This window comes from Cyanistes caeruleus, chromosome 4 (genome assembly GCF_971803275.1).
Source record: "Cyanistes caeruleus chromosome 4, bCyaCae1.hap1.1, whole genome shotgun sequence".
NCBI lineage: Eukaryota > Metazoa > Chordata > Aves > Passeriformes > Paridae > Cyanistes > Cyanistes caeruleus.
The window spans coordinates 36054839-36082830 of NC_141704.1; the positions used below are offsets into that span (position 1 = coordinate 36054839).

The window sequence follows — 27992 nt, forward strand, 5'->3', positions numbered from 1 at the left end:
ACCCGCGATCCCCCGGCTCGGCAGCCCAGCGCTCCTCGCCCGGCTCTGCCCGCGCCGCGATCGAGCCCCCCCACCCGGGGCGGCCCTTCCCCTCCAGCCCTCAGCGCCGGGCAGCCGGGACCCGAGACCGGCGGCCCCGCGGAGCCGGCCGGCCCTGCCCGCCCCGCGCAGCGCCACCAGGCCACGGGCAGCCGCTCTCGACCCGGGCCGCGGCCTCTCACCTGAGCCCGAGGGAAGCTGCCGGCGCAGCGCCCGGCTGCCCGTCGCCCTGAGGGCCCGGCGGGCCGCCTGTCACGCCGGCTCCGTCTCTCGTTCGGGCCCCGTCCTGTCGCGGCTACTCCATAGCGACGGCGGCAGCCTCGGCGGCGGGGCGGGGGCGGCCGGAGCTCGGCTCACTTCCGACCCGCAGGGGCGGCGCTGGGCGCGGCCGGGGGCGGCGGGCGGGAAGTGATGCGCTCCGCCGGCTTCCGCCAGCGGCCCGGCCGCGGCCATGGCGGGGTATTTGACTCCGCGCTTCAGGAGGATCCGCAGCCAGAGCGAGCTGCGGCCGCGGCGGGGGAGCGGGCGGCGCCGAGGTGGGTGAAGAGCGTCATGCCCGTCTCTCCGCCGCAGCGGCTTTTCCCCCGCGGTGTCGGAGGAGCCGGGGTGCAGAGCGGGCTGCGAGGGGCTGGCGCCTGCCCTTTGTGTTAGCGCTGCCGGTGCCGCGGATGGGCGAGCGAAGGGCAGGACGGGGCTAGCGAGGCTCGGCAGCTGAACGGGGGTGAGAGGAGCTTCCTCTGGCAGCTCCCCTGGAGCTGAGCTTACCGGGGCCGCCGCTGGTAGGGCTGTGCTGGCTGCTCCGACCGGGAGCCAGGCTCGGCTAATGCACTACAAACACTTGATTTGGCTGGGAGCCATGTGTGAGGATAAACTGCGGGCTCGGAGCAGCTCCCCCAGTGAGGCTGAGAGCGCTGGGGCTGCTCAGCCGGGAGAAGAGAAGGCTCAGAGGTGTCTCTTCAAGTGTCTAAACAGAGAGTTCAATGCGGATGGAGCCAGACGCTCTTCAGTGGTACCCAGAGAGGGTGTGATATCGTGTGAACATCTCGGCTTCTGGAGATATTCAAAACCTGTCTGCCTATCGTCCTGGGCGACCAGCTCTGGGTGGCCTTGCTTGAACAGGGAGGTTGAACCAGACAGACCCCAGAGGTCCCTGCAAGGCTTGGCTGCTTTGTGATTCTCTAATGATCTATGTACACAGCACATACATACAATATGTCTGGTCATAATAATGAAAAAAAAAAAAATCTTCCTCGCGTGTTTTTAATGGATTTTTGTTCTCTTTTCTTGGCATTACCATGGTGGGTGTAAGTCAGCCTACAAGAAGGATTGAGTCAAGAAATATTATCTTGGTAAAATTAAGCTGATTTTTGGGGTTTTTTTTTAAGATTTTTTTTTTTAAATCACAATGTATTTTTTTTTTAAATATTAAAGTATAGTTTTATAAATTTGTAAAACTTACATATAAATATTTTGCAGACTGCGATGGTCCTTTTCAAGCAACTCAGCTGTGGAATAGTATTATACATGCCCTTCACAATCAAGTGGAAATCAAAAGACGTAGACAGCACCTGAAAACATACAGAAACTGTTTCACTGGCTCCAATGCTGTTGATGTGGTACTGAGCCATCTTATGCAAAGCATGTACCTAAGCTGCAGTGATATTTCTCGGATGAAGGGGGTCCGTGTATGCCAAGCATTGATGGATCACAAAGTGTTTGAGCCAGTTGGAGCTAAGCTTTACTTATTCAAGAATGGGAAAGAAACAGAGTTTGAAGACACAGACACTAGTCTCTATAGATTTGTAAATAGCAGTCTTGATCCTCTTCTTCCAAGAAAGAGTAAGGACAATGAAAGCTTGTCTCCTGAGCAAATCTGCAAACAGAAAACAAAAAGATATTCCAAGTGAGTTACTTTGATCTATTCTAATTTTTCTCTATTTTTTTATAATAAGTTAAGGAGGGTTACCTTTAAATGAAATTATATCTGTCTAAACCAGGTGTTGGAGACTTCTGAAAAGTCTTTGCCAGTTTTGAGAAATGTCATGTCTAAACTGTAGATGCTACCAGGTATTTTTGGGTAAAGTGTTTTGATCTGCCCTTTGTTGTTTGGAGTAGAGTCTGCCACAGTAGCATAAGCCTAGGAATTACTCAGTTTTGCTATCAATTGTGCTGAAATCTGAGAATTAGCATGAGTGAGCTAGTTACTGAAAGCTGGTAAATGAAGTGGAACTAGCAAACAGTATTTGGAATTAATATCCTTGCCCTTTCCACAAAGGAGGTGTGGCTGATAGTAGCAGGATAGATTCCAGAGATAATAAAGCCCTGAAGTTCTGATTTAAGATCAATTTAGTAAGTACCAGAAAGACAAATGTGTTCTAATAGTAGTTGCTATACATCTAACTTTTTTTTTCCCTCCCTAAGCAGAACAAAGTGTGACACAACACTTTCAAACCCCTTAGCATTGGAAGCAGCTGATAAAAAGAAGGTTGAGGAGCTTCTTCAATCAATATATGTTCATGCCTCTTTACCTCCAAAGATCATGGTTGATGAACCAACTCGCCCGCTTTCAAAAGGAGGTGAGGATGAAATTTTTTCTTTTTAAAACTTGATTGTTCTTTACTGTATCTTAGTGTGAGTGCCCCATTTCTGTTAAACAATGCTCCATGGAGACATAATTTAACCTGCCAGTAATGACAAAATATCTGAACAAGTGTTAAAGGGGTAAATGCTTGTAGTAACTAAACAGAAGGAAAGACAACAGGGTTATGTTTTTGCATAGTGGTGCTATTTATGAAAATACTACTAAAGAAGGAAGCAGGTCTTATGATTAATATTATCTTTATTATGTGATTCCTTTGCTTTTCAGTTGATTTTTTTTCTTCTACTAATTAGTTTATTCTGAATCCTAATATGATGGGAGAGGCCCCTTTTATTTAGCATTCCTATTTTGATGCCTTCTTACCCAACACAGCAGCTTCACACTATGCTATTACTGTATTTTCTTTGAACACTTAAAAAAACTCTTGACTGAGAAAAAAACAAAGGTTAGTTGTTTACATAAGATCTTGTTTCTGAGAGGTGTTTGTTTGTTTATGATATCAGTAATAGAAGATGTCTGGAAACAACAAACTCTGCTACGACTGCTGCAGTTAATTGATGTTCCCGTTCTGGAAGATATCTTGGTGTCTTCAGTGAAGACAAAATCAGACAGTTTTGGCAAAGAAGACGACATGATTATCTCAAATACTTTCCTCGACAGAGAGATTATGTGTAGTTTAAACTTGCCTGAGTAAGTTATGTATCAATGGGATGGATTTGTTAGTAAAGGCTTTGTTTTACTCTTGATCAAATATTTATGTTTAGAGAACAAATAGACATCATTATGCTTGTGTACTTGTAGACAGGGGTGGCATTAGTGTGATTAAGTTCTTTTCAGGAGTGGTAAGTGATTTCACAAAAAGTGTATGTTTTGAGTTGGACGTTCGGACATTTTAAATAAACATTAAAACTTTAACCTTTAGTGTTGTAAACACTCCTAGTTTCTAGGCCAGATTCTTTACTCTTAGGTCTCTGTAACAGACATTAGAACTAGAAGAATTTTATTCTGAGGCTTTTTGTTTGTTTGTCACAGTTCCTGGTGGCCATGGTGTGAAGATACAAAATCAATAAGGCATCTATTGTTAGCAAGAGAAAAGGAGAAACTCAGCTGTAGCACTGAAGAATGCTTATATAATGAGAATATAAAAGTGGCTGCATGTTGACAAGTGCTCTTTTCCTTAAATCTCTTCCTATTGTAGTGCTCCTGGTTAGTGTACTTAGGCTCATCTCTATCTTACTTCTAATAATATACTTCTAATAAATGTGTCAAGGCTCATGTGAATGTCTTAGACATGACTATTTTTGTCAAATTAATACAGTTTTTTTATCTGCAACTTCATATTCTTTGTTTCTGTTCTCCATGATAAAAATGAGATTCTGTGGATCTTAAATAACATTTGCAACTTGTGATTGGTTCGGATCAAATTACTTTACATCCAGAATCAGATAAAAGTAATGTCCCTCTGCCCCACACATTTCTATGATTTTATATTCCTTCTGTACAAAATGGTTGAGACTTTTGCCTCTGATTTCTGGCTTCTTTCAACAATAAATTATGCACCTGAATTTTAGGTGTGTAATTAAGTTATATTTTCTTTCCTTAGTTAAGACAGAGACAAAAAATGCTTGTGAAAGCTCATGTCTTTGTAGTAGGTTATATAACAAACTGCTTCTGCAGTGTTCTGTGATTTAACCTACTTTTCCTTTTTTTTTCAAAGTGATTTTTTTCTCTTCTGTAAGGATCAGGTTTTCTCACCCTGGTTAGCCCTGGTGGGTTCTCAATGTGTGTGTTGGAGTAATGGTGGGGGGTGTTTGGTTTTTAAGTACTAACTGAATTCCTGGGGTCAGTGACAGTCTGGCATGATTGCAGCTTGTTTTGATTTGGGTGTATCTCAGGTGTATTGCCTTTAGCACAGGAAAAACATAGAAGTTACTCATTCTGAGAAGGTTCTGGAATGGCTGTAGTGAAATAAGTTAGACAAACTGCTTAATAAACCACTTTGGCATTGTGGTTCATATATGGGACTATACCTGCATGATTATCTCTATCTATTTTAAAGGATTAAATGGACCCTGAGATAGCTCAATTGCTTAAAGCATGGTTCTAGTTACACCAAGATTTAGTCCCATTTACTTGAGTTGGATGCAGTGATCCTTGTGTGTCCCTTCTGACTCAGAATATTCTATGAATCTGTGAAAATAGAAGTAGGTAGAGCATTTTAAAGCAAGCATTTAAACTGCCTTTTCCTTTTACAGGCTTGACAGGTGGCTCTTTGCTGCAATTGAATGCTTGGAGTATTTTCCTGACCAATTCCTAGTGATGGTTAGTCAGCAGTTATCTCAAAGCACTAACAACCCCAGCAGTCTGAATACATACAAGAAGATTATTTTTGATGTCATAATTAAGTATTACAGTCAAAAAAAGGACTCTCTTCTTGCCACTCAGGATTTTGATATTCATTCAGGAATTATAGAACTTATAGGTAAGAGCAACCTGGAACAAAAAATACGGATGAAAGCTGTGTAGAGGATGTCACTAAGCGTCAGTTGACTGATTCATGACACCATTTGCAATGCCATTGCAGATGCACTTTTTAGATTGGAAGGAAATGCTCAAGATCACTATTAAGAACCTCTACTCAAGACAAGAACAAATTTCAATGTTAGAGCAATTTGCTTAGGGCCTGGTCCAACTGAATTTTGAAAATCTGGAAGGATAGAGATTCACCAACCTCTGTGGGTAACTCTTCCGACGTGTAACTACTTTCATTGTGAAAGTTACTTACCCCAAGTCAGAATTTGCCTTATTGCTACTACTAAGTAATAACATAAAACTAAAATAATTGCTATAAAGTTTTTCATGTTAACCAGAGTAAGGTTTTTAAAGTTATGGACATAGGATCCTTTTTAGTAATAGAAGTTATTTAAAATTATAAAAGGGACTATTAAGAACTCACCCATCACATACATATGAGTAAGCCAGAATGGTTTCATTTAAATACAAGTTTAAGATTAGTCCTACCTAAATAGGTTTTGTTGCTGCTGCTTCAGTCCTATTGGGTTATGCCTTAACCCCAGCTGCCAACTAAATACTTCAGAGCTGCTCACTCACTGCCTGCTGCCACTCTGTCCCTGGGAGGGAGGAAGAATTAAAACTTGGGGGTTGAAAAATGAATCCTTTAAACACTGGAACAACATGAAATTTTGTTTGGAAGGAAACCCCCCCCCCAAAAGTTTGGGTTATTATTGGGATTTAAATAAGTATTCATGGCTCTGAAAATGAATAGTAACATTGTATATGTTGTTTTACTCCATGGCAGAAAAAGGAAAAACAGATCAAGCTCTAGAGGCATTACAACTTTATCTTAAATTATTAGCACCGAATATTAGTGAAGAACTTCACAGACTCCTCACATTCCTAGCCATTGCGTCAGAATCTGAGGGCTACAGATTGCAAAAACAAGTAAGAATCTGTTCTGCTTATTGTGAAAAATAGCATTTTCTCATAGTAAAGCTAACATTTTTGTTCAGTTGGAAGTATTCTGTTTACTGCCTTACTGTGTGGTCAGTTTCCCACTGATAACATCCCATTATACGTAGTCTTTGCTAGCATACTGCAAGTCAGTCTAATGCCAAATCTGGGTACTACTTTTTCTAGTTTGAGAACAGATTTGTGATCATCAAGACTTGTACAAAGTTCATCTTACAAAACAGGACACTGTCAAAACCACAGGCAGAACTGCTGACTCAGTTTCTGGTGGACAATCACTCCGAGCTCTTTAAGGTATCATTCTCCTTTCATCATTGACTTCGTCATTTTAGGTGTTAAATGCCATGAATTGCCTTTTTTGGAGTATGACAAGTTTGAGGAACTGTGTTTAATGTTCCATTTGTTACAGTTTAATAGTACCGCCAAACAGGGTGGGAAACTATTCCAGACTATGGAGGACAGATTTTTGAGAGCTTTGCAAACCTTTATAAATGATATCTTCTCTTTATTTGCATGATTTATATTAGGGAAATATTTTACATATTAATAATTTTTATAGGGTCATTTTGGCACCTTGTTGGTAATGAATGTCTGCTAAAAATTTAGGTATCTTAGTGTCTTTCTCCTTTAGAAGTTCACTGGCAAACTCTGAGTGGTAGAAAAATGGCATGCTCTTGTACCCCAGATTATGTGTATAGCATTGACAACTCTAAAAGATTCTTCAGTGTTTTGGAATGTAAACTTCTAAATTGAAGAAAAAAAATAGAACCACGAAATGCTAGTAGCCTTTCTATTAAACCTGATGAGCTGTGTAAACATGCAGGCTTTTTATAATCTCCTTAATTTATATTCCATTATATTGTCACACGTGAAAAGATGAAACTTTACCATACGCTATAAAAATAAGGTTCACAGAAATTTGGTTTCAGTAAAATACTGGTTTTTATTTTTATACAACACATCAATATCCACTTCTGATTTCAGGTCAAGACATGAGAGATTTTTTTGAGTTTTTTTTAATTAGTTCCAGTTTAGTTTGACAGGATTAATTGGTTAGTTTGGGGTTTGTATTTGTTAGTACACAGCCAACCCCCCTCTTAAAATTTGTATTAAGGGTTCTGACATGAGGGCTGGGGCTTTGATTCCCCACTGGAGTTAGGGCCAGAACTGCGTAGCAGTGACAGCAAGTGGACAGAGGTTCACTCTGATAGCTGCAATTGAGAACCTTGTGCAAAAGCTGAAATTAGCTTTACACTGCAGTTTTTGCCATAGAAAACAAGATCTAGAACTTTTTGCTTCCTATTTCTTTAGCCAGAAATACAAGAAATAAACACGTGTATCTTAGTAAAACTGTGTTTTAGTGCAATTCTGTGAGAGCGTTTGAAGGTGTACCTAAATAAATGTGGGCATAGATTCTTCTGCATTTAACTATGTGTTTTTAAATTGGTCTGAAAGCTTTAGATTATCAAAATACAGGAGTATTGCTTTTGTAATGTTTTCTTTGTTGGGTTGTATTTTCAGGCTCCTTTAACTCTTCTGGAACTAACGAGTAGGAGACTTCAGAGTTTGCTGGAAGGGCAAGATCCAGATATCAATTCAGGTAGATGATAGGATAAATTTTTATATAAGTTATTGTATACAAACTGGTTTATCATCAGTTGACTGTAATTGTGCATAGACTGTTGTTTTCCTTTGTTAGAAGTGAAGCATTAGGGGGATTAGTGGCTAATGCACTAAATACTAAATTATATGCTATCTGCAAAACCAGTCTGAATATTGGAGAACAAGGATTGTATTAATAATCTGGCTTGGACACATTACATTTTTTTTTTTTTTTTTACCAAATAATTACTTCTGGAAATAGTAGTGCAAAATGTGCTTCCTGAAGGGATTTGCTTCTAATTTTGCTTGTGAATATGATGGGACTTTGTATTTAGGAACAGTATTCTTCTATTTTTGCCACCTACAAACTCTCACAGAACTCAGTAGTTCAAGGTTCTGATGGATGACTTGAGCACAGACTTTGATTGTTTAGTGTTTTGACTGTTAAGTGTTTTGAAGAACTCTCTCTTTTTTCTGGGTAAGCATAAAGTTTATTAAGATCTTAGGACTTAAGCATCCAAGTGTCAAATGCCTTCCTTTTAGGCTACACTACCCTTCTGTATGTGGAGTTAATGCTTTTCAGCTTATTTCTTTTGAGCTAATGTTCCATCTGGCCTTGCTGCCAAAAATATCCTGCAACACTGATTAAAAGGGTTGGCTTAAATAATTTAATTTCTCTCTAACTCTGTCTTCTTAGATTCCTGTATTGCCAGTGCATTGTGTGCTTAAACACCAAAAAGAAATCACTCAGGAACCAAATTACACTAAATTATTTTGCTGTGTAATATTATATTTAATACAGCAGCTGCTGGAAAAGTAGCTTGGTACAGAATCTTTTACTGTCTGTGTTGGGTTCTGGAATGAGCCCAAATTCCTTCTGGTTTAGTGTTCTGAGAATCACATATTGTGAATCCAATGAATAGAGATGAGCAACAGTGGAAAAAGCTGCCTGTGTGTAATATTCTCAGAGCCTATGTGATCTCTATTGACACACTGAACAGACAACTGAAGTACAAACCCTGTACTACATTTTTCCTACTAAGTTTTGGGGTTCCAATCAGTAAATGCATACAGGTTCCATCTACTTGTTGAAATAGTTTGATGTGATTGTAAGCTCTCTGGCATGGCATATTCCTATTTTCCTGTGTGCCTTATATTCTGGTGTCATTTTCTCTTTTCTTTCCAAAATCTTTCCTAGGAGCTATTGAGCATTCTTAGCTGGTGAACTTCTTAAATGTGGGTGGGAGCAGGAGGGAAGGCTGGGAGACCCAGATAAGAAAAGGGGTCAGTCAATTGCAGGAAGGTAATCCTTAGGTCTGTTGGAAATCAAAAAGATTAAAGCCAGCAAGAGAACTCTGGGGTTAGCTTTAATCTAGTAAGACACTTGAAACCACAGAACTTAAGATTCATGCTGAAGTTTTAAGAGTTAATCTCTGCCAGTTGTTAAGATTTCCCTTTTGAAAGAGCTGTCTTTTTTCTTCATCTGATTTTACTAAACCATAAAAAGTATTGATGTTTGACAAACATACTGTAGAAGAAGGGAAGGACAGGTCCATGTGACAAATCTGCCAGCTCAGGTTAACACTATTCTCTATATGAAGCCTAAAGATGATGGTGTTTATAAAGACAGATTAGTAAGAATTTTTTCCCCTTTAGACAACTGACACTTCTTCAACTAGATTGCTCTCTAATAAGTATAGGAAGAAGTGTCTGTGGAGTAGCTGAATGCCAGCCTTTCTTCAGGCCAGAACTCACCTGCCCAGTGAGGAGGCTTGAGTCCATGCAGGGCAGTATTTACTGCAGAGATTCACAACCTTTTTATAGCTAAGTTGTGCTGAGTTAAGGGTCTGTCTTGTATCACCTCTACTTCTGGTGCCCAAATCATGCTCAGCTGTCACGTAGAAGCTCCTAATTTCTGTGACTGATTTTTGTAGTGTGGTTTAGAGGCAGCTATTTCTCCAAAAGTATTTATTCACTTGCATTAGGTACTAAGCCTTGCTACAGATCTGATTTACTCACAGGGAATCTTTAGATCCTGAGAAATGCAAGGTGTCATTCTTATTGTGTAGTGCTCTTTATTGTGGTTTCTCTGTGAGAACTGTATTTGCTTTGTCTTGCAGGCCTGTTTACAATACAGAATCTTCTATCATACTGTACTTGTAACACTGCTTTTCAACTTTATTTTTGCAATTAATGTTTAGATTTCCATCCATTATGGAGAGTTGTATGTTTCACATTGCTTATAGATGTAATCACATCTGAACTGGAATATCAGTGTATCTGTGTTTCTTATATTTTTTAACGAGGCTTTTACATGATGCATGAAACTTAATTTGAACCTCTGATTTCTTACAAAGGCTTCACCTTCTGTCAACGCATTACAACTAAAGAATATGAAGATCAAAAGCAACAAACCAATCAGTATCTTCTAGCACTGATTCAAGAGATGGATAATGACCCTACTGTTCCTTTGAAGCAAAAGAAGAAATTAATCAAAGAATTCCGAAAATATCATTCTTTTGTCTACTGTAGTGGCTGTAAAACTACATGTGAATATTGTACTCCAAATGGTTAGACTTCAATACAGCCTTTTCTTAATCTTTTTTTAAAAGAATGGAGGAGGCACATGAAAATTGCTCAAAAAAAATGTTCTTCTCTTACATCTTTCCATCTTCAGCTTCAGGAAGCTACAACTATAAAAATTACTATGCTACTAAAAAACATTAGCTCTAATTAATCTTTTAAGCAAAATCTACTTAATTATTTGTAAGTAAGTAATACCAGCACACTGCTTGGGCTTCCTTAAGTTCAAGGTTTGGCACTTTTTTCCATCTGTCCCACAACCCCATGGCTTTCTATCTGAGCCACATCCATATTCTGAGCTGTGCTTGGGTTGATAAATCAGTAGTTTTTTTACTCTTTTCTGTCTTTAATTAATAATTTCATCGCATCTTAAACTGTGGGTTATGACCCCTGTGGGTATTGTAAAAGTGTACAAAGTGTGTAAAAAATGTTGGAAGTAGGTCAGTGGGTTTTGAATCTACAGCAGGAATGATGTATTAGGCAGGGGAGCTGTGTGTGCTTGCAGTCAGTAATTACCTGTCGTTACTGCCTCCCTACTCTGGCAGACTGAGCTGCTGCTAATTCAAGTAAAAGGTTATGTCTTGAAGAAACCTGAGATACAATTACCTTGTTTTAGATCTTAGTATACTTAAGTAATTTATTTTAATATGAGGATATTTTGATAATGTTGTTATTTATCATAAATACTTTGGTAATGTTTATGAACTCATAGGGCAAAGCTAGAAAGTATATTGGCCTGTCTTGACACATTGATGGTTAACTCTAAATCAACAAAGAAGTGTTTATTCAAATCATTAAATCATGGAATCATAGAATGGTTTGGGTTGGAATGAATCTTAAAGATCATCTAGTACCACACCCCCTGCAATGGGCAGGGAAACCTTTTACTAGACCAGGTTGCTCACACCCCATCCAACCTGACCTTGTACACTTCCAGGGATGGGAGGCATCCACAACTCCTCTGAGCAACATGTTCCATTGCCTCACCATCTTCACAGGGAATAATGTTTTTCCTAATATTGAATCTAAACCTGTTCTCTTTCAGGTTGAAGCTATTCTCCCTTGTCTTGTCACTACAGTATGCCCTTGTGAAAAGTCCCTCTCCAGGTCTCTTTGTAGGCTCCCTTAAGGTACAGGAAGGCAACACTTAGGTCACCCCAAAGCCTTCTCTTTCTTAGGCCGAACAATCCCAATTGTGTCAGCCTCTTTTTATAATAAATAGTGATAGGGCTTATATTACTTCATCCTTGCAACAGACCTTTAGTCATGTATTGGACAAAGCCTCAAAGACTTGGTATTGGAAGGGACCTCTGGTCTAGTCTCACCACTCAGGTTGGAGTTGATTAGTGCAGACTGCTCAAGGACTTTCCCAGTTGAGTTCCCACAGATATGCCACAGCCTATGGGATGAGTCTGGTCCAGACCAGTCTCACAGTATTTAAAAACAGGCAAACAAACCCTACCTTCACACAAAAAAGAAAAAAATCCCAAAACAATCAAGATAAACTGCCTTATGCTTAGGCAGAATTTCTTGTCCTTTCACTGGCACTGCTGAAGTGTCTGGCTCAGTCTTCTTCACTCCCTCCCATGAGCATTCTCATCAAAGCACTCTCAGCCTCTTCCCTGTGTGACAGATCCTGTACTTCCTTACCATTTTCTGGACTAGCTCCACTATAAGCATGAATTTTTTTTAGGTTTTTTTTTTTTGTTTTGTTTTTCTGTGAATGTGCTGCTTTAGGTATCTCCATCCTCCTGTAGGCTTCAAACATAGTCAAGTCAGCAGGATACCAAAGCTTTCTTAAAACAAGTGCAGATTTGTTTTGAAATTGAAATAGTTATACTGTAAGACATAAGTAAGAAGCACAACTTCTTACCTGTACACTTAGTTAATTTGCATATTTGAAGTAGCCTTATTTAAATTACCTGCCCTATTAAAAATCAGGGAATTTAGTTGAAATCTCTGTCCATGAATCCCTGTTTATGCACTTGCTATTTAACTGTGACTCACCAGTGTGAAATAAATAATTTCTAGAGGAGGAAAAACATCCAAGTTTCCCCTTTCAGAGGTGAATGCCCTAAATCCTATAGTACAGGGCCATATATTCTTTTTCTAGCCCTATGTGGGGTTTTGGTCATTCTCACAGAAGAGGGAGCATATGCAGAAGCAGGTTATTGAGACTAGTAAACAGGGAAGTATTTCCTAAATGCTTCTGATGTTGAGTAGAAGAAAAATATTTTAGTTCGTTTTTTTTCCTAATCTCTCTCTCTGTCTGCAGTCCCTTTACTGTGTATTACTCAAAATACTAAACCTAGTAACAGGGAGGGATGATAATGTGGTGATTTGTAGGCTTGGTGGGTTGGGAATTGCTTTGGGAAAAACTACTGTTAAAAAACAAATTTGCACTTTGGGATTTGATTTAGAATTTTCTTGTGCTAATTTATATATAATAAAGAATTGTATAAAAAGTAGCGAGTCTATTTTAAAGTGTGCTCATAAGGAAGAGGCAGCTCAGAGGGTGTAGAACCAGTTATTAAAGAGTAAGGAAGTTTTCCAAGCAGCAGTTTATAGCTGCCCTGTGGTTCCTTTCAGTTCATGGGACAGGAAGCTAAGATTGATCTAGTTCTGCAAAAGAAAGGAAGAGCTCTTTAGAGCCCTGTTTTATTCACATACCCTGACAAGAGGATCTACTCACCTTTAATCTTTAAGCCTGTTATTTTATATCTAAGGGCCCACTGAACAGGTTTGGTGAATTATAGGCTAATGGTTTTCAGTTAAATTACAAAACTATAAAAATGTTACTGGACTTTAGAAAGTTCATATTTTTCACATATTTTTAACGATATTTGACACAGAATCATGTATCAGAATCTTGGGACCTGTCATTCATTTCTGTTTATTATTTCTAGCAAAGAGCTGTCAAATTAATTGCCAGTATGTATTTGTTTGAAGTAGAGAATATTCAGAGTGAAGAGTTTAGTCGAGGTACTCTTCAGTACGGTCTTACCAAAGCACAAGTGATGCCACCTTCAAAGGAGGCTTGCTTCTATTCATAGAGCATTCATCTTTGCTCCTACCAAGGAAAAACTTCATTAGTGCTTTCATGAGAATGTGTATGTTCCTTTAAGTCCCAGCTGAAGTATGCTGATACTTTCATGAAGCAAGTTAGTTAAAAAACTAGAGCTTGGACACAAGGGCTTCTCCATTGGCTGTCAAAGTGACTGTACCAGATTTATGTCCTACACAAAGTCATACAATCTGTCCAGCAATTTCTAGGTGCTTGTCTCGTGCCTCCGTACCCTAGCTGCCTCCTGTGTGGCTCATGTAGCTGCTAACAGGAGGAAGGTGCCCCCTTTCATTCCTTTCAGCAGGTTAGACTTGAGGAAAGCAATCACAAGCTGGCAGTCCAAAGTAAAGAAGATCATATTCAAGAAGAAAGATTATCTCCACTCTCTGAGGCACTGGCTGCTCTCTGATGTTGCCCTTATGCAAGGTAAGCAGGTAAGGTTACAAATGCTCTCTGGTTTTATATTGGGGCAGATGAGAGAGGGAATATGAGACACTACAGGATACTCCAATGCCCATTATCCACCCTGTCTGAGTGCCTGTCTGTCTTGGCAAGTAAGCAAGCCAGGTGGGGCACCCCATCTAGCCTGGCCCTCCCAGCCTTCTAGCTGGCTCTTAGCCCAGGCTCTTCCCCCTCCTGCACGCCATGCTGCACAAACTGATGGCAAAGTAACACAGCTTCTGGTGCCAGAAATAACAAGTACTGGGGTAGCTGTGTTTATCCAGGATGCATGGAGAGGACAGAGATGGGTCATCAGCCAGGATACAGCTGCAAGCTTTGTTCACCTTTGTGGCACCTTCTTTTCAGAAAGATGAGGGGAGTGGCACGAAGCTTATTTGCTCAGGCATTGTTTGAAACAAAAAACGAAAAACCCGTATAACCTACTAAATTAAAAACCCTTTAGAAAAAGGAATTGTTCAAATTACTCTTTTGTCAAAGCCTAAGCATACTGTCAATAGCAGTGGTCACATTTCAAGTCAATTTCTCTCCCAGCTACTCACTAAAATAACCAAAAATAAAACTCATTTATTTCTTTTCAGGAGAGGCAACATCAAAGGCTCCTTTTGAGATGTGTTTAATGCCCTTTTAGTGGAATATGTGAGTTAGAATAATACTCATTTTGGAAAAAAAAAAGAAATCCATTTCTTCTTACTATGTATTAGCATCACACCAGTATAAGCATTTTATATTTTTATTGCCTCATGCACTGAGGTGTTCTGCAATAAAAATACAATGAAGCTATCAGAAAAGATACAAACATAATGAAATTGCAATGAACATATTATTTCACAGTATTACACTTGTAAAACTCTGTTTCTAAACTCTTAAAATTACTTTCTCTCAACCCAATTCAGTACAGGAAAGCTAAAACACAATCCTAGCTGATGGAAAAGAGGTTGTAGTTCAAGGAATTCCATTCTAAGTAAACCAATGGAATAACAACATATCCAGCTATGCTACCTATATATCAAATTTCTCTTCACAGATATTGTGTCCATGTTCTTCATAGTCTTCTCTAGTTACTATCATGTCTTCAAAATCATCATTTTCAGAAATGAGCTTCCCACCTTCCCAAGAATAAGTAATAGGGCTGGAAAATGAACAAAATTATTGTTATTCCTCTATAGTCATTTAAAATAGAAATATGCAGTGATGATTTCCAAGACTTTTATTTAGCTGCACCTATTTAAACTACATTTTTGATTGCTAAATCAAACCATCCAGCTCCACAGAAGTTATGAGACAAAGTTTGAAACTTTAGCAGGACTAGCTGACTTGGTTTTTAAAACAGGGCCTCTTTGAAGACATGTGTGAAGAGGGAATGACATGCCTATGTCTTTGTATTTACTTTCCAAAGACAATAATTCTTCATTAGTATTTAAAAATACTCTTTAGCAATACTTTTTAAAATGTAGATTTTTTTTTTTTTTGTATATTCAAAATATACTTGTTTTGTCTCCACTCCTGCAAAGATGTCTCCCCTTCCTAATCCCTGAAGTGATACATTAATAATGACATGGCAGCATTCAGATGCTGAAAATTCTAAGTAAAAGACTAAGTTGTAATCTTACATACTTACATACCCACCTAATGACAATACAGTCTTATTTATCTATTTACAAAGCAAAAAAGCTGACCCTAAAAACACTAACTTTATTAGCAGAGCAAGCAGGTGATCTCTGGTTTATTTGGCTTGTCTGAAAATACACTGATTTAAAACATCCTTCTTGCACAATTTCACTTAATATTTAAATTAATTCCTTTACTCAATCTACCTTCTTAATCAGCAAAAGAAACCCTACTTTATTGATTGTTCTGCTAGAAAGATAAAGCCCCTTCTATTTAGTAGTTTAGGACTTACTTTTCAGGAAGAACAACGGAAACATCGTAGTCAGTTGGAGTAAGACATCGAACTTCAGAATAAACCCGATCTCTGAAGCCTGGAAATAGGGTGTTTCCCCCAGTCAGAACTATGTTCTTGAAGAAATGAGGCTGCATTTCTGTAAAATAATTAAGTAAATCTGTAGTTAAGAGACATAACATATATCTAAAGATTAAAGGTGGTGATTTTTCCAATTTTGTAATGCATTTGAACAGAAAAAATATGCATATAAAAAATTTATGATCATCTGATCAGCACATCAGTTAAATAGAAATATGAGAAGGTGATCAAGCACCCTGTGGTCTCCCTGATTTCAGAATTTGGCTTTGATAACTACTATTTTCTTATATTTATAAATTTCACATTTGCCAACAAAATTCCCCTTTCAAAAGGGGTTTTAAGTGGCACAGGCTTTTTACGAGTATATTAATAGCATAAATGCTGCCATACTTACAGGGCATCATAAAACCTAAGAAAGTCTTTTTTTGTAATAATAACCATAATTACCTGTACATAATCTATGAAATTAAAGCCTTAGTATTACCATTACTTAGTATTACTATTACTTAGTATTGCTTCTGACAAAGAGCAGTCAGAAAGGTTTTACCTTCTGTTTTTGATACTTAGATTACTGACTTTTGGTCAGTTTCACACCAAATGAAACCAAGCCGTTAAAACATACTTCCTTTTCCCACCCCCCTTTCAAATTATTTTAAGGATATACCTTCAGGTAAATTCTGAATAGAATAAACAATGGCTTCAGGAATTCCCATCTCTTGAATACCAATATCCGAAGGATGGAAAAGTATTTCTGGAACTGCAAATCTTTCATTCGTTAGACGAAGTATTTGTTCACCAGTCTTGTATTTTCCACTTAACACCATCTCTTCCCTTGGCTAAATTGAAGACATGAATAGTACCCACTGCTTAAGAAAAGAAATCACATTCTAGAATATTCAGCTACTTTATTTCATGTCCTGCAGAGGTAGGCAATGTAAGCTGTCACTGTCATCTATCAGCAAATTTTTTAAGAATAATACATTCTCTGGTATTAAATCTGAAGTGACTTTGCTCTTACCAACTACAGTTTTGTCTAAAGCAAAATAAAACTGGTATGCATGTGAGTGGCTTTAAAATATAGGACTGCTTTCAACACTATGGCTGGCTCAGTAAATGAGATAAAACTGTTAAATTGTCTTCACTGTTATTTCAGGCTCTTCTGTAATATGACTTTGAAATTTCAACCTATTTGGCTGTTTAAATGTAATTCAGAGAAACTTACAAAAAAAAACTTCAAAGCAGAGAGAACATTTCCTAACAATGTTAAAAAAACGTTGTAATGATATGCATAAGTTATATGACAGAGCACAAACAGAGAAAGCTACAACTGTTAAATAATAGAACATAAAATGCTACGCTGGAAAAACAGTATTTTGTTTTCATCCCAACTTACTGAGGAAAAAACTTCACTAATTAATGCATAGCATGGACAGATGTTACAATACAGCATTAGAAAAAAGGGAGTATTTTTAACCTCTTCACCAGATTTGTGCAGGGGAAGAGTCCAAAAAAACTTCAGAACTATCATTACCTTACAAAATCCCTTTTTGATTGTGCTGAAGTCTGGCAAAACATAATCTACCATTACAGTATTTTCCTCTCCTTTCAATCTGAAAAATAATGTAAAATTCAACAGAATAAAGAACAAGTTTTAAATTCCAACCATTTTATACTGACAAGACCTCTTTAACTTAACTGGAAAATTTTCTGATGAAGTTTGTTTGTACAAACAGATTATTCAGAAGTACCAACTATTACATTTAGTACCATTGCATACATACTTGGCAATGTCCATGTCTTTGTAAAAGTCTTGAGAAACATAACACACATCTTCTTTCACTTGATTAATTACATGTGTTTCATCCATAACATGTAGCTGCCTGTGAGCAACAGAAACCAAAATCACAGAGGTTTGAGAATAATTAAGTGTTCCATTTCCTCTCCAGTGTTCCACTGGAACTGAGCAACCACTGTTTTTCAGTCACAGGAAGCTCAATATCTAAACTTGTATTCCATCTAAAAAAACACTCCTGGCCTACTGGAGTTTAGTACTGTCCTGTTTCACAGTTCAGTAAATACATTAACCTGAGGAACCAGTAAGAATACCCCATAAACATCTAGCTCAGTTCATACCAAGTTTCAGACTGAAAAATTAGCATGTTTTACCTGTAAGAGATTATCTCCTTTAGATGGTTGGTTAAGAGTTTCCCTCCAACGTTAATCCTACAGAAGAAGAGTAACATGTGGAATTCTGTCATTATTAATTTCAGGCACAGCAAACAGTTCTTCTAGAAAACATATACTGCAGTATACCTGATGATTGCCTCTTTCTTCTTTTTACTTCTGCAGTAAGGTACAATGTGGGTAAAAGAGTATCCACTATCCACGATGATACAGCACAGCTCAGATGGATTATCCCGGAAATACCTGTGTGCACTAAGGGCTCCAGCTGAAATACAAAAAATTGAGTTCCATTTTTATATGAACATTTAGAATTTACAGTGATATGAAGGTGTACTTGCTTTATATTCTAAATGCCTTTGACAGACTTTCAAGACCTCAATACATATTAATACAGCCAATGCATTAATTAATTTTGGCAGTGGATAAAATTGTTATATATGGCCCTATTTAATATTTTTCAGGAATTCCAGTCCATGTTCCATTTCCTCTAAAGTCTAATCACACTGATCAAGCTACAAACTTATCAAACTTATCAAACTTATCTGAAGGAATGTTCTATGTCCAGTTATCTTTCAGAAGGGTGGTATTTTTGTTTACACATTCCCTGTGAGACACAATACTTTTCATAATTTTCATGCTGTATTTAATTTGCTAACACATAATAAAATCAAACAAAAAACCGATCCTCTCCCCCTTAAAAAGGAAAGCTATCAAAGGCTTCATGCAAATTTTTGGTAGGATTCTTTAAATGCTATCCTGTTTCAAATTCCATCTGTTATTTCTGTCATACTCACTCTCCTCAAATTTCCTGTAATTATATACCATATATAAAGACAATCTTTAGAAAGTAGTACAAGAGTACAGCTGGAATTTTTAGAAGATATAATTTTAAACACGTTTAAACCACTTTTACTCAAGAGCCAGGAAGCAACCGAAATAATTTTTTTACTATGTATATACATATGTGTGTGCATGTGTGCTTGCTTATTCATTTATTTAAAGGGTTAACCTTCAAAATACATAAATGCAAACTAGGAGGAGACATACTCACCATTTACTCTAAGAACTGCTTGAAACTGATACTCTTCAAATAGAATTTCATTCATAGATTCTTGTATTGAACTGAAGTTAAAATAAGGTTCGGTAATAATAATATTGGTATCTACAAAATCCACCTATGAAAAACACATTAATATTGCCATTGCATAAAACATAGAAATAAATAATCCCTTACCATCTTTTGCAGCAGTGAAAGACCATGTAAATCTGAAGACATGATTACCACTTGCCATATCTGTTTGTAGAAGCTAGACTTAGAATGCTTTAGCTTTAAGACTTCATGAGCAGTGATACAAATTTATCTAATTAATGGGTAAAAACATAATAGAAGGACACTTTCATACATATCCTGATTCAGTTCCCATCCTTACAAACTGTATTCCAACATTTTAAAGAGAAATCACAAAGGAATGTGTGAAATGAAAAATAAAGTTAACAGATATTTATATTTTATACATTTAAGTTATTCATGGGTAGAAAATGGCTAGCCAAAGATGATCACTAAATATGTATATGTATTTTGGCCTACTGACCCAGCTCATCCCTCGCTTTTACATTAACTATTTCTTGATCTCTTAACTACATTGTACCTGTCTGTCAGCATTTTTTATTAACTTGAACTCTTAGTTATATTGATATGATTTTCTTATGTGGGCTGCACTCAGTATCAGTGAATACCTACAAGACTAAAAAATTTTAATATTTTGCAAAGTTCTACACCAGAACTCAAAAGCATTTGCAAAAACTTAAATCCCTGTGATTTCTAACTGAAGGCATTTTCAAAGAGAACACTAAGAGAACACCCATTCTTCTCAATATTTGTTAATTCCACTAGTCAGTATTTAATCTACAAAAAATATGTAATTAAGAAAAGGCTCTTACTTGATACATTTCTTTTCCAAAGAGATAATCCCAAACCTGTCTCTGAACATCCCAGTTCACCAAGTAACCCTACAGGAATTTAAAAACAAATTTAGACTATTTAGAAAAAACAAAATCGTACTTTAAGAAAAAAAAGTCAAACAATTGAGACTGGTAATACAAAAAAATTGACAGTTAAAATGTCTAAATTTACATTTTTAGGCTAAGGAGTAAATGTTACACAGGATTAAGGTATGTTACAAATATTCCCCATTGATACGTTAATTACTGCACTACAAAAACAACGTACATTGCGTACTGTGTTTCTGTATACATTATTCCTTTTGGCAGAAGCTTGTCAGTATTCCTTAGTGCCAGGGAAGGTTATGGAGCAGATTACCTGGTGTGCCACCAGCCGGCATGTACAGGACATACACATGATCAGGTCCAGTCAGCACGAGTTTAATAAAGCTTGACTGACTCGTTCTCCTTCTATGACAAGGTGACCCACTGAGTGGAAGAGGGAATGGATGTGAATGTTGTCTACCAGGAATTTACCAGTCACCATTTGCCACAGCATTCTCCTGGAGAAGCTGGCTGCTCATGCCTTGGATGGATGAACTCTTTGCTGGGTAAAAGATTGGCTGGATGTCCAGGCCAGAGAGTGGTGCTACATCCAGCTGGTATCCCATCACCAGAAGTGTTCCCCAGGGCACAGTATCGGGGTTCCTGTTATCAACAATCTGAACAAGGGCATCAGGTGTACCCTCAGTAAGATCACAGAAAGCACAAAGTTGGATAGGACTGTTGGTCTGCTGGAGGGTAGAAAAGCTCTGTAAAGATTTCTGGACAGGCTGGATTGGAGGACCATCTTATGATGTTCAGCAAGGCCAAGCGGCAGGTCCTGCCCTTGGGTCACAACAACCCAATGCAGCACTATCGTCTTGGGACAGAGTGGCTGGGATATTGCCCAGTGGAAAAGGACCTGGGGGTGCTGGTTGGCAGCCACTTAGCATGAGCCAGGGTGTCCCCAGGTAGCCAAGAAGGCCCAGAGTATCCTGGCCTGTATCAGCAATGGCCAGCAGGACCAGGGCAGGGATTGCCCTCCCACACCCAGCACTGGTGAAGCCATCTCTCAAATCCTACTTTTACTTTTGTCTCTCTCCTAACAAGAAATACATTGAGGGACTGAAGCAAGCCCAGAGAAGGGCAACAAAGTTGCTGAAGGGTTCAAAGAACAAATCTTATGAGGACCAGCTGAGGGAGGCTGTCTAGCCTGGAAAAATGGGAGTCTCAAGGGGGACCTTATCGCTCTCTGCAGTGACCTGAAAGGCGGTTGTAGTGAGGTGGTGGTTGGTGTCTTCTCCTAGGTAACAAGTCACAGGACCTGAGGGAATGGCCTTAAGTTGCACCAGAGAATTTTAGATTGGAAACATTTTCTCACCAACAGGGCTGGCAACCACTGGCACAGGCTGCCCAGGGAACTGGCTTGAGTCACCACCCCTGGAGGTATTAAAAGATGTGCAGATGGGGCACTTAGGGACACAGGTAAGTGATAGGCTGGACAGCGCAGGGTAAACTGTTGGACTTGATGATCTTAAAGGTGTTTTTCAAACTAAACAATTCTATGACTGTTAAACTTCACACTGCTGACTGATTCTTGTATGATACTACATATAACCCTGCAGCTGAGATATACAGTATGAAAACTATTCCTTAGAACAATTTGAATTTGTATTTAATGTTAAGCTGAAGATATCTTACTTACTTTCTGAAAGGGAAGAATATAAAAAAGACCAGAAGGATCCTTAATTTCGTCCAGTTGATTTGCCGTAAAGGTTTTTAAGCGTGCAGTCTTTGACCTGAACTGACAGTTGGGAATAACGCTGGAAAAGATTGGGAAATTTCCTATTAAACATGGTACGAGACACATTCACTTTCTTTACACCGCTTTCATAAACAGTGTACTTTCACTACTATTTTTGCTACTGTATTTTGGCTTTAGTCCATTAACTGGAGCCAGTTATGAGGGAAATCTTTAATTTCTGACAACTCCAGCGCAGAAGAGACACCTTTTGGAAAACCAAATAGCACCCCACCCTCCACCGGACAGTGCTCTGAGCTGCAACCTCCACATCCTGTCACATCCCCCAACCCAGGCTGCTGGGCACGGTGTGACACGGCAGGACACGTGTGACACGGAGGGGCATGGTGTGACACGGAGGGACACGGTGTGCCACGGAAGGACACGGAGGGACATGGAGGGACACGGTGTGACACGGAGGGACACCGTGTGACACGGTGTGACATGGTGTGACACGGAAGGACACGGAGGGACATGGAGGGGCATGGTGTGACACAGAGGGACACGGTGTGACACGGAGGGACACGGTGTGACGCGGAGGGGCACAGTGTGGCACAGTGTGACACGGAGGGGCACAGTGTGACACGGAGGGGCACGGTGTGACATGGTGTGACACGGAGGGACACGGTGTGACACGGTGTGACACGGTGTGACATGGTGTGACACAGTGTGACACGGTGTGACACGGAAGGACATGGTGTGACACGGAGGGACATGGTGTGACACGGCAGGACACAGTGTGACACAGAGTGACACGGAGGGGCACAGTGTGACACGGAGGGGCATGGTGTGACACGGAGTGACACGGTGTGACACGGAGGGGCACAGTGTGACACGGTGTGACACGGAGGGACACGGTGTGACACGGTGGGACACGGCAGGACACGGTGTGACACGGAGGGGCACAGTGTGGCACAGTGTGACACGGCAGGACACGTGTGACACGGAGGGGCATGGTGTGACACGGAGGGACACGGTGTGACACGGTGTGACACGGAGGGGCACAGTGTGCCACGGTGTGACACGGCAGGACACGGTGTGACACGGAGGGGCACAGTGTGGCACAATGTGACACGGAGGGACACGGTGTGACACGGAGTGACACGGAGTGACACGGAGGGACACGGAGGGACACAGTGTGACACAGTGTGACACGGAGGGACATGGTGTGACACGGTGTGACACGGAGGGACACGGTGTGACACGGTGGGACACGGCAGGACACGGCAGGACACGGTGTGACACGGAGGGACACGGTGTGACACGGAGGGACATGGTGTGACACGGTGTGACACGGTGCGACACGGAGGCGCACGCTGCGCTGCGCGGCACGCGCCGCAGGGGCGGGGCCCGCAGCCGCCGCAGGGGCGGGGCCAGGCCGCACCTCCCCGCGCTGCGCGCAGGCGCGCTGCGGCCCCGCGCATCGGTAAACGGCGGAGCGGCGCGGGGCCGGCGGGGTGCGGCGGTGGCGGAGGAGCAGCCGCCGTGAGGGGACTCCCGACGTCCGCCCTTCCCGCCGTGTCCCGTGTCCTCACCTGACGTTCGCGTGGCTGTAGCCGATCTTGGCGTTGTAGGCGCCGTTATCCAGCACCAGCGTCGCCATGTTCCCCACGGCGCCACGGCCGCCGCCGTCCCAGTATTGATCCGCCACCGCCGTGGATCTGTACGCTGACCATAGAGCGGAAGAGCAGCGCGCGTGGCCCGGCGGGACGCGGGAGTGCCGGCTGCGCTCCGCCTCTGCCGCGGCGCGCGCGCCCTGCCGGTGACGCTGGCGCAGCTGCGGGAACCATTGGCCGGGCGTGACCCGGCAGCGCTCGTCACGCGGGTGGGCGTGGCGGGGACGCGGCGTCACCGCGGACAGCGAGCGGGCCGGCAGACGCTTCCCCGGCCGCCGGCAGCCCCGCGGGGGCGGCGCCGGAGGATGTTGGGGCGAGAGCCCGGTGTGGCGGTGGTTTAATGTTACAGGCTCTGGGGATACCGCCCCTCGGGAGAAAGCTGATGAGTGAAATCGCATTGACAAGCCCGCGGCAGAATGTGACACAATGGAAAGGGAGACGACTCTAAGTTCCATCATCATTATTTTACTGCTACAGAATCACAGAATCAATTAGGTTGGAAAATGCTTGAGATGATGGAGTTCAACCCATGACCGAACACGATGTAAACTAGACCATGGTTCCAAGTGCCGTTCCCGGCCTTTCCTTAAACACCTTCGGGGATGTGACTCCACCACCTCCCTGGGCAGTCCATTCCAATGTCTAATCACCCTTTTTGTGAAACAACAACAGCAAGTTCTTCCTGACATGCAACCTAAACCTCCGCTGATGCGGTTTAAGACTGTCCTGTCATTCTGTGCCTGGTTGCCTGGGAGAAGAGACCAACCCCCAGCTGGCTACAACCTGCCTTCATGCAGAAAGTTAATCAAAACATGCATAATTAACGCTTTCATTATTAACATCGTGGAAAATAGTGCTATTGGAATTCTCTGTTCCTGACCAGCTTTTGTTTTACTGAAGTCTGTGTAATATAGCACACACCATTATAGAATCACAGAGCCATAGAACAGCACCTGGAAGAGTGCTGAAAGATTATTTGGTCCAACCTTTCATAGTAAAGGGAACCATGATGAGATAATCTAACACCTGTCCAACACCATCTTGAAAACCTGCGATTGAGCTCCCTGAGGAGAGGTTTTTGCAGTGATAGGTTGTTCTCACTGCAAAAGTTCCCTCTTTCAAGATGAAAGCTCTCCTCATACAACTTAACCCTTGTTGCCCTTTGTCTTCTTGTGAAGAGAGAGCCTCCATCATTGTAGCCCCTCTTTAAGTACCACAATACTGTGATAAAATCTCCCTAAGCTTCTCCAGGCAGAAAAAGTCCTTCAGTCTTCCTTCAAGGTGTGTTCTTGAGCTTTTGATCATCTTTATGGCCTTAATTTGGATGCTCTCCAGCTGTCCACAAATTGTTTTGTAATTGCTGGGAGCAGAACTGGACACAATACTCCAGGTGTGGCCTGAAATGCACCAAGCAGGGTGTGATGAGCAAGTTTCTGTCCCTGCTAGCAACCCTGTGGATGCAACCCAGGATCTGCTTTGCACTCCTTGCTGCAGTGGTGCACTGCTAAGTCCAGTTCAGCCTGATGTCCATCCAAACCCCCAGGCCCTCTTCCACAAGGCTGTTTCTCTGCCATACACGTCTGAGCTTGCCCTGGGCTCTGTGGGTATGTCATCTCAGGTGCAGCACCTTGAAATTGTGTTGATGATGAATTTTGCTCTATTTATACATTTTACTTACCATCACTAGTTCCTTTGTTGTATTCTGGTAAAACAGAAAGAGCATTACATGTGTGTAATTGACATTCTTTAACTTAAAAATAACTGTTACTCTGTATGATGACTCTTTGTCCTAACGAATATAAAATATCTGTCTGTGAGCCAGGATGTTCATTGGAACACATGGCAATCTGCTTTTAGACAAATCCTCTTTATGTGCTTCTAAAGGAAGTGTATCTTAAGGACAGCTTCCTTAATCCTGACTCTAGCAGATACATTATTTGATTCTTGAGAAGAGGTTACAGGAATGATCAAAAGCCTGTTTTTCAAGTTCAGGAGCTCCTGGGTGCTTTTCAAAGAACTCTGTATGTTGTTCTTCTTTGCCCACTGGCAGGTCTACTCATAGAAATTTTGGGGTTGTAATTAAAATCCAAAATACACAAAACATAGAACAGTAACAAATTATTTAGGTATTTAGTGTTAAAGAGAAACATAAAATACTGCTCTTAAAATTGCATGTCTTTTACTTCATCATTTTACTTATATAAAGTTCTTAGAATAATTTTTTAGATTCAAGAAGTCCTAATATCTATTGCTAACCTTTGCCTTGTGAAAATAAAAGTGAAACCCAGAATTTAGTAAATTACTTTTTCCTTTCTAAATACTAGCTCCAGCTCTGTGAAGCTTCATCTATTATGATCCAATGCTTGATTTAGCTTTTTGCTTTTTTCTTTTTTTTTTTTAGGATGTAGGACAAGTGCCAGGCTTTTAAGAGTCCACTTAGATTTATGTGAAGTGGTTGATATACATAAATATTTCAAATCTCTTTGAACTAAAGTTGGTGTATTTACTGTCACTCCTACTTGAGGGCAATTCATACATATTTACTGAGATTGTTTACACATTCACCCATATATGCCAGTGGCACTTCCGATAATACTTTCTGTTGTTTATTAGAGTATGTAACATAGACAAAGTCAGCCACACAGCAAGGACACATAGATAGGACTTTTGAAAGTCCATGTGATAGCAAACCTTGTACATTGCCCCGTACAATAGTGAGAATTGATATTTTCTGATGCTCTTTGAATAATGGTCTGTCAGACTACTTAAGCCTTGCACATCTGCATTTGAAGACAGACCATAATCTTCTGCATTATCTATAAGAAGGCATGCCAGATTTCTCATTCTGCAAGTATGATACAAAGCAGTCACTGAAACTTAGCTCAAATTTAGTTTGTTCTCTTACTACATCTCCTGCTACTTTATTTAATGGGAAAAACAATTTATTTTTTTTTTTAATTTTGTGACCTTCATGTTTTTGAAGTTGCTTGAGCTCCAGTTGGTTGTTTTTTTCCTCTCAAAACTCCATTCCAGTTTTTACAGTTAAGAAATCCCCATGAACACATGAAACTGTGAAAGATTCAAACTCAATCTGCACACCCTCTACAAAGCACAGGTGCTTTTTGGCTCCAGTCTGTGGGAATGAACAGCCTCAGCTGAATAGCACCAAGCACAGAATTTCCAGGTTGTTTAGAGCATCCAAAGAAAGATATCCTCAAGGAAGAAGTTACTGCACGCTTTGACACAGGGGGTTGTTATCCTGGACTTTGCATTAATGAACTGTACTCCACTGACCTGTATTTGGGTGATGGTGAAGGGCAAGCTGGTGGTTGAGAAGACTGCCTGATGGAAAACTACATCCATGGTTTCTTGGGTATTCTCTTGAATTCACAAATGTTGTGTTCACGAACAGGCCCTAAAAATATCTATGGCAAATATAAGACAAATTTTTCCTTTGAGATCATTTCAGCATTGTGGATATGCTCACAAGTGGGGTTCTTTCTTAGTGACACGAGTGCCAGTTGCTTCAAGAGGGAGAGAATCCAGGAGCTAGGAGGGATGCTGTGGCCAGCAGGGTAGGGCCTTGCTAGCCAGGGCCTGTCCCACCACCCTCAGCCAGCGAGCAAGGCAGACAGGTGTGGGAGAGAGCCCAGAGCCCAGGTTATCAAGCAAAAATGACAAGGAAGCAGGTGGAACATCAAGCACATAAGACAATCCTCAAGTCATGAGCAAGATCAGGACTGGTGGGATTAGCAAGGGCCAGACATAGTCTGGGGGTCACCATGCAGGTCCATGGTGACTGGGAAGGTCTGAAATCAACATGGAAAATTTGTGCCCTTCTAATTCTCTTCTGGGTGATGAGGGTGTGGTGATCTGTGCATTTTCCTCCGTTCCTCCACACAGTATACTCCAGGACATGGGTATAGAACATGAGGCACAATTCAGATCAATTCTGCTGGACAGAAATGTTTCTGGTTTTCAGTTCTGACATCAGTGAAGAGCCTCAGGGCTTCCCCTGTTCTTCCAGAGCTATGCTTGCAGGACACTTGAAAGAGAACACATGGCATGGGTCCTGCTTTCATTGCCCTTTGTATTTTCTCTGTTGATGAGAAACTGATCAGTCGTGATGATAGGTATTGTTTCTCCATGATACTGGTAGACTATTCCCTAGTTGAGAAAACTGAACGTAAAACAGGCATAAAAGTGTTAGCTTCATACAGCTCATTCCTAGTTTATAAATCTCCTTAAGAATATAACGAGGTCAGTATTACACAACTGACTGATTTTTAAATGTCTGGAAAAATCAATTGAAAATGCTAATCTCCTGACCTATTTTTTCTATTACTGCTTCATATTTCTGACTTAAAGGTCCTTAGGGTTTTGGTTGATTGCTTGTAAATTATTAATGTTATGTATATGAGAAGCAGAGAAAATAGTATCTGATGTCTTTCCTCTGCAGCTAAAGACTGTTACAGAGGCCCATCCTGCACATGGAGGTCACATCTGAAAAACTTTGTAGTTTTCTGTTATTTTTTTTTTTCTTTTTCCAGTTAATATTCTTAAGGTCTTTGGTTACCCACCACTGAAAT

At 40.6% G+C, this 27992-nt stretch overlaps 3 protein-coding genes across 7 annotated transcripts in view; 1 reads left to right on the forward strand and 2 right to left on the reverse strand.

Moving 5' to 3' along the window:
* SCYL2 (SCY1 like pseudokinase 2) overlaps nt 1-466 on the reverse strand; it is a 31480-nt gene extending 31014 nt beyond the window's left edge. The window contains exon 1 of the mRNA XM_086885831.1: nt 222-466. The gene's annotated coding sequence lies outside the window, so the exon portion shown is untranslated. The remainder of the gene's footprint in view (nt 1-221) is intronic.
* DEPDC4 (DEP domain containing 4) lies at nt 419-19263 on the forward strand. 5 transcript variants are annotated; one of them, XR_015285872.1, is made up of 10 exons: nt 419-575; nt 1516-1942; nt 2461-2615; nt 3142-3328; nt 4894-5120; nt 5958-6100; nt 6296-6421; nt 7649-7727; nt 13681-13802; nt 14417-19263. XR_015285872.1 is itself a non-coding variant. In XM_086885835.1 (9 exons), the coding sequence occupies exons 1-9, from the start codon at nt 491-493 to the stop codon at nt 10302-10304; spliced, it is 1647 nt and encodes a 548-aa protein (XP_086741961.1). In that variant the 5' UTR covers nt 419-490; the 3' UTR covers nt 10305-11124. The 5 variants fall into 5 exon arrangements, 4 of the variants coding, with proteins under 4 accessions (XP_086741961.1, XP_086741962.1, XP_086741963.1 ...); XM_086885835.1 differs by lacking the exons at nt 13681-13802; nt 14417-19263 and adding an exon at nt 10087-11124; XM_086885836.1 differs by lacking the exons at nt 13681-13802; nt 14417-19263 and adding an exon at nt 10087-11124 and having other exon boundaries at nt 2464-2615.
* On the reverse strand, nt 14553-27940 carry ACTR6 (actin related protein 6). Its single transcript, XM_086885834.1, has 11 exons — nt 23323-27940; nt 21692-21809; nt 19945-20013; nt 19055-19178; nt 18133-18268; nt 17986-18042; nt 17601-17699; nt 17351-17429; nt 16484-16655; nt 15739-15877; nt 14553-14967 (listed from the first exon to the last, which is right to left on the reverse strand). Exons 1-11 carry the CDS (start codon nt 23862-23864, stop codon nt 14838-14840), a joined length of 1665 nt encoding a protein of 554 aa, XP_086741960.1. The 5' UTR covers nt 23865-27940; the 3' UTR covers nt 14553-14837.
* Nucleotides 27941-27992: the final 52 nt, after the last annotated feature.